We start from the raw sequence: 12,334 nt of genomic DNA on the forward strand, positions 1-12,334 counted from the left end.
TGTATGAAGGGTAATTAAAACTTAAGTTTTTTTTAATAAAAAAGTGGAAATAATACATAAGTGTTTATTAAAAATGCACATACAGTACAATTAATAAAAATTTCTAATAGCTCGTGCTCAGTCTTTTGTAAAATAAATATTCCTATACTTAAATGCCGCCAGGGCTAATAAAAACCTACATATTACTTTTTTTCTTAAAACTAAGTTATATCATAGGTAAGTGACATAATATACATACTATATTTTGTGTATAACACAACATATAACACCTATAAATAGTTAAATACAAAAATATGGTGGTAAACATTCTCTATCAATTGTCCCAAACAAAATCATTGAAATATTCTCTCAACTCAAACATATTTCGTAACTGATGGTGACAATACGCAAAAATAAAATCAACGGTCCGAAAGAATTTGTTAAATCATAAGTAACTTTCCAATAAATAAAAATAACAATCGGGATTTAATTTCTTTATCACAGGCAATTTGAGGCGACCAATAAAGACTGCAAAGTAATAACGGGTGTAAGACGTAGATAATTACAGAATCGTTGGTCTGATATTGATATAAGAAGAAAACGTAATACTTGGGTACAAATGTTTTCGTACCGAAATATTACTGCCCAAAATCCATCAGTTATAGGGTTAATATACTTGTTAAGTTTGGATATTGTTCAAACATTAAAATCACTAAAAGTCTACATGTTATACTTTCATTTAGAAATGCTGTTGACTATACATTTTGTAAATATTTCGTCTATAATATCCAATCAACGAAGTAAAAGAATTATCACTAAAATCGATATTAAATAAATATCACGCAACTTTCTGATAACAGTAACAAACAATGGCTAGTGTAGTAATCTCGGTGCTGAGATGCGCTGTCATGCTCTAGTTAAAGACTGTTCAACGTTTGAAATTGCATAGATAATCTGGAAGCAGCACAACCCCGCAGTAACAACACGTAACAAAAGTTTACACTAATAGCACCCAACATTATGCATAAATAAAATTAAAATAAGTCTAACAATAACTTAACTTTCAAATAAGAGTAACCGTGAGATATTGAGAGATTACATTTTGAATCGAATTTCCCCTTATGGCCCCAATACATATCAAATGCACTATCCAATAACTAGGTTGAAAAATGTCACAAAAACTTATTTGAGCACATTTACACAATTTCCAACAAGTAAGTACTTTTCATACAAAATCACTACTTAACAAAGTTTTTGAACATTTTTAACGCGATGGCTGAAGTCTCACTCAACAACTGCGCAAAAACAGAAACGATTAATTTGCATGAGTGAATTTTGCAAACAGAACTAGCTAAGTCAGTTTCCAAATATCAAATCAGTCGCTTGTTTTGGAACTCGAATCACATTTTAAAGCTCGATTGTCACGAATTTCACGTTAACGATTCGATATTAAGAAACGAATGCTGAAAGTGTGTTGAAAAAGCGCAATCGTTTTGTAAGATCCCTAGTAGCGTAATACGTATTATTGTAGTGTCACGTGAAGCGTGCTGAACACATAGCATTATGACGGTGGCATATCATTGGAGCCAAGGGGATCATTTTCTCATAGAATTACACAGCACCTACAATACCTTTGACGGGATCCTCCGGCCGAAGGTGGGGGCGTAACTGGTGCAAAGTAAGCGTGGACTTTAATATTGGGTAAATGGTTCTAAAAATGAACCCAATGACAAACCGTTTTTTTAACTGTCACAAACTTACTCTTAATCGTCTAATTCCAACCCGTGTGATGAGCTGACAATCATAAAGTTCGACTCGTTGTAAATTATGGCATGATATTAAGTGTTCGAGGGAAGCGTCGGTAACCAGTGGGCAATTGTCTAATTCTAAAACGGTGAGGTTTTCTGCGGCGCACGGGGACATCGACAAGTGTCTTATGCCCTCGTCCGTGATCAGCTCGCAGTGAGAGAGAGTCTGCAAATTTTAAACAAACCATTTTTTTTTGTAATAAATTGTTCTTATCAAACAAATAAAGATTGCGATTTAAAGATGTGACTTTAATGAGTATCGTCCACCACAAAAAATTAAAAATTTTAAAAGTTGGTGAAAATAAAAAAATCGGCAAGCCTTTTTCATTGTTACTGAAGTTTATTTTATTCATTTATTTATTTCCTCCCTTATAATCACCAAATTAACTAGAAGGTGTCTAAAAAACCACTAGATTAGGCTATTCTTTGTTGTTTTATTATCTTCAATAATGAGTGAAAAAAATATTCAATTGGATTGAAAATGACGCTGTTGTCTTTTCCGATCTTAATGTTTTCTAATATTTCATTGAACATTGTTCAAAAAATCACTGAATAACGCCAAAAATAAAATTGTTTCTGTCAACTTATTCGAGCGCTTAAATTCGTTATTCATCTAAAGACTGTCTTTTTACAAGATCTTACTCAAATAGAACAAGAGAACACAAAATTAGGAGATACATCTACGTTACTTAATATTTATTTAACAAAATTTCGTCAAAAGAAAATAGAAAAAAACGAATGACATCAAATATTATGTTATGATTGCCTTTTCCGAACGTTTTTTAGTGGTGCCATCTTCACTGCTTAAATACGCCGTGTTCAACCTAAAAACTGTGTATTTAGAGCTTAGTGCTTTTGTTCAATCAGAAAACTAATTATTTTAAAATTTCTTCAAAAAAGCGAAAAAAAATATCGAAATAGACGAAAAATTATATTCAAACACTTTATTATTTCACAAAATTGCGTCAAAAATCGCCTAATTATGCTTTTTGGAATATGTTTTTACCCTAAAATCTCAAGCTTTCGCAAGATTTTATTCATATGGTAGAAAAAATTAAATAAAAAATTGCATCTCTTAGATCGTTCTACTAATGCTGTTCAGTCAGAAAAGTCATTGAAAATCTCGTCAAAATTAAACGAAAGAATTATACAGAATTTGGCTTCAAATTATGCCTTTTTTGTTCGTTTTGGCACGATTTTCAGCCAGAAACTTAAATATTTCTTAGTATTTCGTCAAAAATTGTTTAAAAAAACTGCCTAATTAGGTCGAAATACTGCTGTTTTTTCCTTTCTTGAGTGCTTAAATCTCGGCTTAAATATTACAGGTTTTGAGGAAATTTTAAATAAAAAAATATATAAAGCGTTTTAGCAGTTCTGATCAACTAAAAACCCAATCATTATGCAAAATTTCGTCAAAAATAAGCGAAACAATTAACGAATTAAATGGAAAATTAAGTTTTTTTTCTATCATTTAGACACATTTTTCAGTCAAACACCTCAGTATTTCGCGGTATTTCGTCAAAAATTATTCAAAAATAGCAGAGTTAGGGCAAAAAATAATAACAATCTTCTGCACTATTTGTATGCATTTTCAAGTCAAAATTTTCAATATTTAGAGCGTTTTAATAGTTCGGTTCAGCCAGAAACCCAAATTACATTGTATAATTCGTCAAAAATATGATAAAAACTAATCGAACTGGGTCAAAGATTGTTATTATTGCCTTTTTCGATCGTTTAGATACATTTTCCAGCCAAACACTTTATTATCGTTAATGAATTTATTATTTTTCGAAAATTTAATGCGACAATTAATAATCAATTATAGATGCAAAAACTGTGAAGGTAACAATTTTTCTTTTAACAATGGGGTTGCAATCCTCTTAAAAACAATTTTAGTCTACAATTTTTTGTTTAAAATAGTAAATAACCTTGTTATTTCTCAATTTTTATGTAATAAAATTATAAAAACTCTGCAAAAGCAAGTCATTTTTTCTTAAAAAAAATCCAATTTTGGCGCCGAGGTGACGCTAAAATTCAGCTGAAAAAACTTACCAAATATTCAATCCGTGGGCAACCCATGGCTAAGTGTATCAGGGTATTATCCGTTATCAAAACACATTCGTCCAAGTCCATTTTCTCGAGGTAACGGCAGCTCTGAAGCCACTTTAAGTTATCAACACTCCACCTAATCCAAAAACTTACTCTGGCAAGTGCTTGAAAACCGGCATCAGTGAACTGCGAGCATCCAGCGACTTCAAGCGTTGACAAAAGCGTACATTTTTGAGCCAACGCTATGAGCGAAGCGTCCGTCAATGCCGAACATCCTGAAAGACACAGATAGTGCAACTTTGGACACTTTTCAGCCAAAGCCTGCACAGCCTCGTCGGTTATGTGCTGAAACCGACCCAAGTCGTTACGACTTCGCCACGAAATGCAAACTTACACAACAACCAAGCAAATTAACAACTTCTAATTGATCGCAGAACCTAGCTAGACAAATAACAGCTCGAGAAGTAATCTGTTTACACCCTTTACTGATAAAGCTTTTGAGTTTTCGGCACCCTCGCGCTAGCGCCTCCACGCCGTTTTCTGTAACGTTGTTCGACCAGCTAATGTTGATGTGAGTCAAATTCGGACAACCGTCACTCAACGCTTTCAGGGAATTGTCGGTGATTGCCGAACAACCGTCTAAGTTAAGTTTCTGAAGTTTAGAACAGTGTTTAGAAAAAGCCGTGCAGGAGGCATCAGTCAGTTTTTTACAACCGTTGAGATTTAAATCTTCCACGTTTGGGCACAGTTGAGCTAGGGTTTTCATGGAGCCGTCTGCGATAGACTGGCAGCCACGCAGTGACAATTGGCGCAGAAACCCGCCACATCTTCGAGATATATTTTCGATAATAGGGCCCTGAAATCGAGCCACTGCATTCAATCGCTCGGAAAAACAATTTTTTACCTCTACGTCTTTCTGAAAGTCAAACAAGTCGATTCTTTGCCAGTTTGAGCCGTCTAAAGCCAGGACATTCCATGCTTTAGACACTTGGGCACACCGACACAACGACACTACGTCTATGTAGGAGAAAATCCGAAGCAGGAGCTCCTTTGGCAATTTCTTGTTAATGAGGGCTTCGTCATCAGACAACACTTTAGTTAACTAAAAGGACCAGAGTTTCGACTTCAGTAACTCGCTTTAGCCGAACTGATCATAAAAATCTAACACTAACTAGTATGTGAACAATTCAAATATTTGAAATTACAAAACAAAACATTTGGGCATGCAATAGTTACAAACCTGTTGTTTCATCGTATCTACAGCCATTAGTGAATTGGTTTCTTTACTAGAGCCTTTAGAATGTTTTTTACTTCGCCACCAACGGCGTGCTAGATTAGAAACAGTTGCACTTAGTTCATTATTCCCTTCCAGAGGTGATGTGCGAGCAGACTAACATGCAAAATAAAGACATTCAAAAAACTTAAAAAAATCGACAAATAAATGGCTTACGAAATAAATACGTTTCTGATGTTTGTGACGCTACTAAATGTGGCGATAACGAGGATTAAATAAAAATGAGGTGGCTATACCTTTCCCAGTCACTAACCGTGCGAATTGTTAGTAAAAATGAAAAAGGGGAAAATAGTGGGTGGAAGAAAAAACAGCACTTGCCTGTACTGTGATTATTATTAAATCATTTATTAAAAAACGCAATTACATCATTACATCAATAAAATAAAGTGCACACAGAACTGAGAGCAAAATTTCGAAATTCGGTATTTGCTCATGCAACACCCTTTTGATTGTTTTAGATACGTTATCACCTCAAACCCAGAATTCTAGTTTATCGTTCTCAAATAATTGTAAATCATTTCTCTAATTAACTCTTCCGGTTTCCAACAGCTGCAAAAACTTGACTCACTCCGGGTAATAAATGTTTCAGCGAAACTCGCCATTTCCCGAATTTTTCTGGTAATTGGAAATTAAATTCTTTCTAACTAGTTGTTTTTTAATATAATAACGCTGCAGCCGACAGGTATTGATTTTATACTCTGCATCGGACGGATAAAGTTTTATGTTACAAGACTGACAACACCTATAATTTTATAAAACTTTGTTAGTACTTTGACAGAACTTATATCGCGTTGTTTGGAAGAATGACAAGCGGTGAAGTCCTGATGCAAGAACTCGTATAATTATCGTAATTTACCTGGATCTGAAAATATTTCCAGATGAAATAAAGTGATAGAAACACACACCACACATTCGCAAGTCATCCGAGAACGCAGCTACACACCAATGTCTTGTGTTGAATTGTGTAAATGAAAAAGACAGTCTAGTATAAAATTCACAAACCTTTCAATTCGCCACAAATTCACCACTCAACAATATTAGGCTGTTGTTAAATTTGTGGACGAAAAACTACGTCCAAAGTTAGTCAAGTGACCTGAAATAATTTAGCGTTAATTTTGATAAGGTGGCAACTAGTGAATATGTAATGGTTCCAGATGGTCGTAAAAGTGCTAAATTGCATTCCTAACTCGTTATTTCTTTGTAAGGTGGAGGTTTTCTATTACAAATTGATCTGACTGTGCCGCGGAATATAAAATAACAAAACAAATTCAGCTTATTGTTTTCAAATACATGAGTGTGTAGTGAAATGTACATGTTTAATCGAGCCTTTAATTTATCGACCGGAAACGAGTACCAAGAATACGACTAAGTAAACCTTTTCGGACGTATACGAATCACTTTTCCTGGAATTTTTATACAATAAACATGACGCCTAGAATAACCCTAATAATTTTCTAAACGCAGTATGAGCTAATTTAAATGTTCTAATTTCGCACTGAAATTATTCGTACTTTCATTGATAAAAATATATTCACTTTTACACTTTTACTTTACATGCTAACACCTGTCCAGTGTTGTTGGTTTACTAGAACAGTCATTTGTTTAAACGCAAAAAATTCTTAGAGAACTTTTCATTCACACATACAAAAATATCATTTCAACAAATCTCAACATAATTTAACAAGAAAAAAATACACAACAATGCAAATGAACTTTTATTGTCACGTTATTTAATGTTGAGTGTCTATGCTTCTGACGGAGGTTTTAGCGCAAAAATTAAATGCAAAACTAGTTTATGAAAAAATTATCAACCTCCCAGTCTGTTTTTCACGTTGAAAATCGTAGTTAGTTCCTGATCTGATAGTTGAATTTTCTATATTATTCTAATAATTTTCATTCATTATTTCATAAAGGTGTTTTTTTGCTAGGAAAAAATTTTTTGGGACACTTGTGCATGGCAAAGCAACTTTTTTTAATTTAATTAATTTTTGAAAATATTTAATGCAAAAGCTGTCCCTAACTTTTTGGAAGCAAAATGTATTCTAAGTCAATAGTCCATAAGATACGTGGTTGTGAAATTTAAAAAATGTGTCATTGAAACGTTTTAGTGTTATATTTCAAGTATTAAATAACGAAACTAAATCAGATTTTAGACGATCATACAAAGCATGTCAAATAGTAAAACTGAGGGGTATCTAAAACTAATTCTCGATATCTTTGAAACACTCTTGCTTCTTAATTTATTATTCATTTATCCTTTCATAAGAACAGTATTAACCGAGAAATCATCCAACTACAAAGAATTTTTAATTTTTCACATCTTATGACTGTTCAAGAAACTGCTGTATAATTTATATGTAAGAAATGAATTGTTAGGAATTAACAATGCGTATCCTTCTCATTATAAAGCAACTGGTTTTAAAATTAAATCATTATATTTCTAGTTATATTTGTACCAGAAAAAGCACATTTCAAAGCAAACAATTACAGAATTTCTCGTTATTAAGCAAAGGAGCGAGAAAATAGTACTTTTCGAATGAGTGAGTGGCTCAAATTACGAATTGTTATCGATTCTATTTGTTATTCTTCCCGAAGCAAAATAGAATTGAGCCAAAAATAAAACATTCATGAAGAGTGACGAAGACCAGTCTGATTTGGCAAAAATGTGCAGTCTTTCAGTGGTAACGACCACAAACAAAAATAATTCGTTAAATGTGTGAATAATAAAAACGCGGAACATTGAACAAGTCCGTGAAAAATTTAAGACGCAGAATTGGAGAGATGTCATTAAACGGCGGACATGTTTGCGACGAATAGTAGGAATCGGACTCGTGAACAAAGAAAAAAAAATCCAAACAATCGTATTTGCCACAGACAACACACCAAAAAGAAAAAAACGCAAAAACAATCCGCGTAAACCAGCAAAAAAACGGCCGTGCTCATGCGGTGTGCCAAAAAATCGCAACGAAATACCCAAGTTGACGTTTACACAATCAGCTGATTTACATCAAACGGCTGGACGTGAATAAAAACAACGTGATTTCGGGCGCGTTCACACAACTACGCTCTGCCAACATACCTCAAGCTTGTTCCTACCCGCATAAATCATAGTAATGGGGGCGCAAAGTGTGCGAAAAGTGCGTTTTCGCTGGGGCGCACTCACAGAACGTGCACTGGCGGTGTACTGTTGCGGGACTGGTAATACTGGCGGCCTTGGCTGGAGCGCTCCGTCGACGAATGAGAAGTCGGGGATTTGTTTATGACCCCCACCATTGGTGCCGGCACGACCAAAACAAAAACAAGCCGTTTTCGCGGGCGGCGAGACTGCTGGGGGTCGATGGACACAAAGAAGTCGCCTTGGAGCGCCGCGACGCCGATCGAGACGAATGGTGGCGGTGCCGACGGCGACGCTGCAACCACCGGATATCGATCGGAGCGCTGCTTGCGCTCGATCGGCGACGCTGCATGTGCACTGCACCTGTTATTAGATTACGCTGCTCCATAAAAGTTTCGACGGGGGTGAGCCGCCTTTATTTGGTCGTTACCCCCCAGACGGGACGGGAATGACCCCCGCCACCGGGAAGCGATAGATAAAGGCGCTCCTTTAAACCCAAATCACTAAAGCTCACAACGAAAGCACTCAGTCATTATCCAAAACGATGCAAGGCATAATTAAAACAATTAAAATTCTAACGAAGAAACCCGCTAAAGGGGCGTAAAAAGTAAAGTTTATTCAATTTTTCGATTGCATTTTACAAGTCAAAGTATGTGAGACAGCCTGCGAAACCAAAATACTGGGTGTTTTACATAACTTTACCAGGCTTGCGCCTAATGTTCGCACCCTAATATACAAAAGCCACAGAACACTAGATACAAAAAATACACATTTCATTATTTAATTTTTGGAAACCCATAACAGTAGTTGTCAGGCTAATGGCTGTTTCACTGATAGTCATAAATTTATGTTTTTCACAAACAATTATCAAGTATTCTATCTAGAGACGGCATGAATACGATTCTAATCTATTTATCTTAATCACTAACTAACTAAAAACGTTGTAATTTTTTGAAGGGGTGAACAAACTAGAGAAGACTATCCAATTTTTCAAAATTTGTAATCGAGTTCGTATTGGAATATGTATTGTTGGTGGCATTTTACAGGCGCAGGCCTCGTAAAATTATGTGAAACAACCTGTATATTACAAAATTTTATTTCGACAAACTCGAATGGTGATAAGGACGTTCAGTTAAGCACAAAAATGAAGTCAGATTTTTTTTTCACCGATTGTTGCTTCTTTGTTCCCTGTGATGTCGAATTTAATTTATTATCGAATTTGCAAAAAAAAAACTTTTAAATTAACAAGAAGATATTACACTGAAACTAATCAAATCAAATGGGTAAACGGATATAACAAACCAGCAGTTACAATGACTTTCAATGGTTCGATACAACCAAGCTCTACTGTACCTTGCTATTGTAAATAACTGAAAATTATTGGATTAATAAATATTTACGTTAAAAGTTATTTAGTTATTGTTATCAATTAGTAAAGTTTTATTCTTCGATAAAAACGTACTAAAGTCTTCAGCCTGTGATTCTAAAATAAAATGAAGTAATACGCTACTAAATTAGATTCCTTATAAATAACAATTCTAACAATATTTTCAGTTAAAATTTTTGCAGTGTTTATTTTTAAGGCAATTTTGTTGGTGTTAAAGACAAATGCAATGAGGTTTTTTGGTTCAATCAGAGGTGCAATAGTATTTTTTTAAGTTTTATGAACAAATAATTTGATAAAACGAGGCTTTTTCTAAACTGAAGAACATGAATTTTACCTTCGATTTTATAACTTATACAGGATGTGATTACCACACAATGATGAAAACCGTTTTAGAGCATAAGAAGCTGGTAAAAGGTGTCACTTAGAAGCTATTTACCTCGCTAAAACGTAAGATACAAAAATAATTTGCGAAAAAAAATTCGAAAAAATCCCAGTATCAAGTATAATATATTCTAAACGAGCACAAAATGAATCAAAAAAAATAATAAAAAATGACCATACTTTTATTAAAAAAAATCAAGTTGGCTTTGTATTTCCAAAAATGTAAGTAAAAAAATCTCAAAATCTCAAATTGACAAACAACCTTAAAACCGTAAAATTTTCCTAAAACTCCTAAAAAAAATTCGATAACCTGCTGAACATCCTGAATACATTTCACAATTTTGGCTTAATTAATTCAATTAAAGCAGTTTCGAATGATATACGTATAAAAAATTCAAATATTTATGTGATATTATGGTCAAAAATCAAATCAATTGGGCGTAATATAAAAAATATGGAATACTAGTATAAAAAACTAAATACGATGAAAGCTAGAAACTCAAAAAATAAGGAATTGTTATTTATTTGTCCCAGGTAATACCTGTAAAACATTGCGGGACGTTTCCGAGATTTACATGTTAAATTCTCATCGAATAAACACATGACATTATGTTTTTTTACATAACAATGTGAGAAATTTAAGAAAGTACCTACAAAGTGCAAATAATATTTTGGACAATTTTGGAGAACTTGGAAATTTTCAAACATTTAAAAATCAAATTCGGATTACTTTAATATTTAGGCTCCCATCCGATAAACTGAACTGTAAATACTTCATAAATAAACATCAGTGACTGTCTAATTCAATACGAATAGTAATTGCGATAATCAAAGCCCAAATTTAAAATTCGGTCACACTGACTTCATTATCGTGATATCAGCTGAGGTAAATTTTACCAGACAACAAAGTCGAAGTTTAAAAATAAGTTATGTTTGTATTGATATGTCGGTGATATCGCTGATATCCTGCGGTCATATCTGGAATGTCTAATTCCTTTGTCGTAAATAAAAAACAGTCAGGTCGATCATTTTTATTGAACGAGAAATTAAATTCGACAACACTTCTTCGTTCGCGCTATTTCTTTGGTCGGTGTGCTTTGATCTACGACCCGCCGGACCGAAAAACCCCCAATATTGCAGTACTCAGAGCAATACATTCCCGGGGGTGGCAAGTTCTGCCACCGACTCGCCTCAGACAGCGAATCCTCGAACAGAGTGCATCGGTCCTGGAGATGGGGGTAGAGATACGAGAAGGTCTGTTTGATGTAGTGATCCTGGTACTCCGATTGCATGCCACTGTTACACAAACCATGCTTATGTAAACACAAAAATTAGCAAAACTCACAAATTGGGGACGCGTTTCAACGACCTCGACATGAGCCGCACCGGCAGCATATTCTTGAATATTTGTTTATCAAACATTGTTCTGTTGCCGGAAGATGGAGGCAAAGCGAACTCGGCTTGCTGCAAGTTTTAGTCACCATCACAAACGCATTTAGGATTATAATTACGTTATAGAATGTTAGTGTTTTATCGTCAGTTATGCCTTCATGGGGGATATATTCGGACTTGTAGACGGTCAAGTAAGGGTCTGTCCACTTCCAAAAGCCCTTGGTGTGAGGCTGGATGGCTGGTTGTTGCTCACAGCCCAGCTTGCTCACCTAATTAGAATTCAAGTGGACAGCAGATGGAATAGTTAATTAACCTACATGGCATTTTGCTGTAACAACAGGTGCTTTGACTTCGTCTGTGTGGGGCTCAGTGTAATTCATTCGGAACGAGTCCTTCATTTCGGAGAGAGGGAGCACAATCGGAGGGGGAGGGCTAACAAACAACTAAAACAACATTTTGGGGAAAACAAACCACCCAAGATACTTTTTCCTCCACATTCCTCAGATACTCCAAGCTTTGGTATTGTGGCGGCCTGAATAGCTGGTCCGGTAAAACGACTTTCCGCGGATACTCCTTGGAGTACCACGTCTCGAATTCCTCATTTCTGATTGCAAGGTCTTTGTTTAGCAGTTCGCGCTTAATGTTTGCTTTGACTCGCTACAATACCCCAATAAAGTACAATTTTTTACTGTTTTGCGCTTCTTACACAATCAAATTCTTGGGGCACTTGCGGGATAAACCGGTGACACCTTCCGGTGGACGTCTCATGTTTTTTTGCTGTGTTTTGAAAGCTGATACAATTTGAAACCATTTTACTTCTAACCTTCCAACTCAATGAATGATTAAACGGGTTGCGTTGCCATAGAAAACTCAATTAGTTTTGTGTGTTTTGTCAGTTAGGTACTTCTTGGAGCCGTTTTAATAATTTA

General features: G+C 34.9%; 2 protein-coding genes across 8 annotated transcripts; both read right to left on the reverse strand.

The window, feature by feature from the left end:
• Window positions 1–50: 50 nt before the first annotated feature.
• On the reverse strand, window positions 51–8,600 carry LOC100142184 (uncharacterized protein). Of its 7 annotated transcripts, none has more exons than XM_064355657.1 (9): window positions 8,210–8,542; window positions 6,133–6,223; window positions 5,077–5,165; window positions 4,741–4,938; window positions 4,231–4,692; window positions 3,990–4,181; window positions 3,840–3,941; window positions 1,741–1,953; window positions 51–1,690 (listed from the first exon to the last, which is right to left on the reverse strand). In XM_064355657.1, exons 3-9 carry the CDS (start codon window positions 5,101–5,103, stop codon window positions 1,583–1,585), a joined length of 1,302 nt encoding a protein of 433 aa, XP_064211727.1. In that variant the 5' UTR covers window positions 5,104–5,165; window positions 6,133–6,223; window positions 8,210–8,542; the 3' UTR covers window positions 51–1,582. The 7 variants fall into 7 exon arrangements, with proteins under 7 accessions (XP_064211727.1, XP_008193984.1, XP_008193982.1 ...); XM_008195762.3 differs by having other exon boundaries at window positions 5,077–5,226; XM_008195760.3 differs by lacking the exon at window positions 6,133–6,223 and having other exon boundaries at window positions 5,077–5,226; window positions 8,210–8,600.
• Window positions 8,601–11,029: 2,429 nt separating this feature from the next.
• LOC103313184 (uncharacterized) lies at window positions 11,030–12,230 on the reverse strand. Its single transcript, XM_008195766.3, has 6 exons — window positions 12,112–12,230; window positions 11,889–12,062; window positions 11,723–11,848; window positions 11,525–11,674; window positions 11,359–11,477; window positions 11,030–11,309 (listed from the first exon to the last, which is right to left on the reverse strand). Exons 1-6 carry the CDS (start codon window positions 12,214–12,216, stop codon window positions 11,060–11,062), a joined length of 924 nt encoding a protein of 307 aa, XP_008193988.1. The 5' UTR covers window positions 12,217–12,230; the 3' UTR covers window positions 11,030–11,059.
• Window positions 12,231–12,334: the final 104 nt, after the last annotated feature.

The sequence above is a fragment of the Tribolium castaneum genome, chromosome 3 (genome assembly GCF_031307605.1).
Source record: "Tribolium castaneum strain GA2 chromosome 3, icTriCast1.1, whole genome shotgun sequence".
NCBI classification, from domain to species: Eukaryota; Metazoa; Arthropoda; class Insecta; order Coleoptera; family Tenebrionidae; genus Tribolium; species Tribolium castaneum.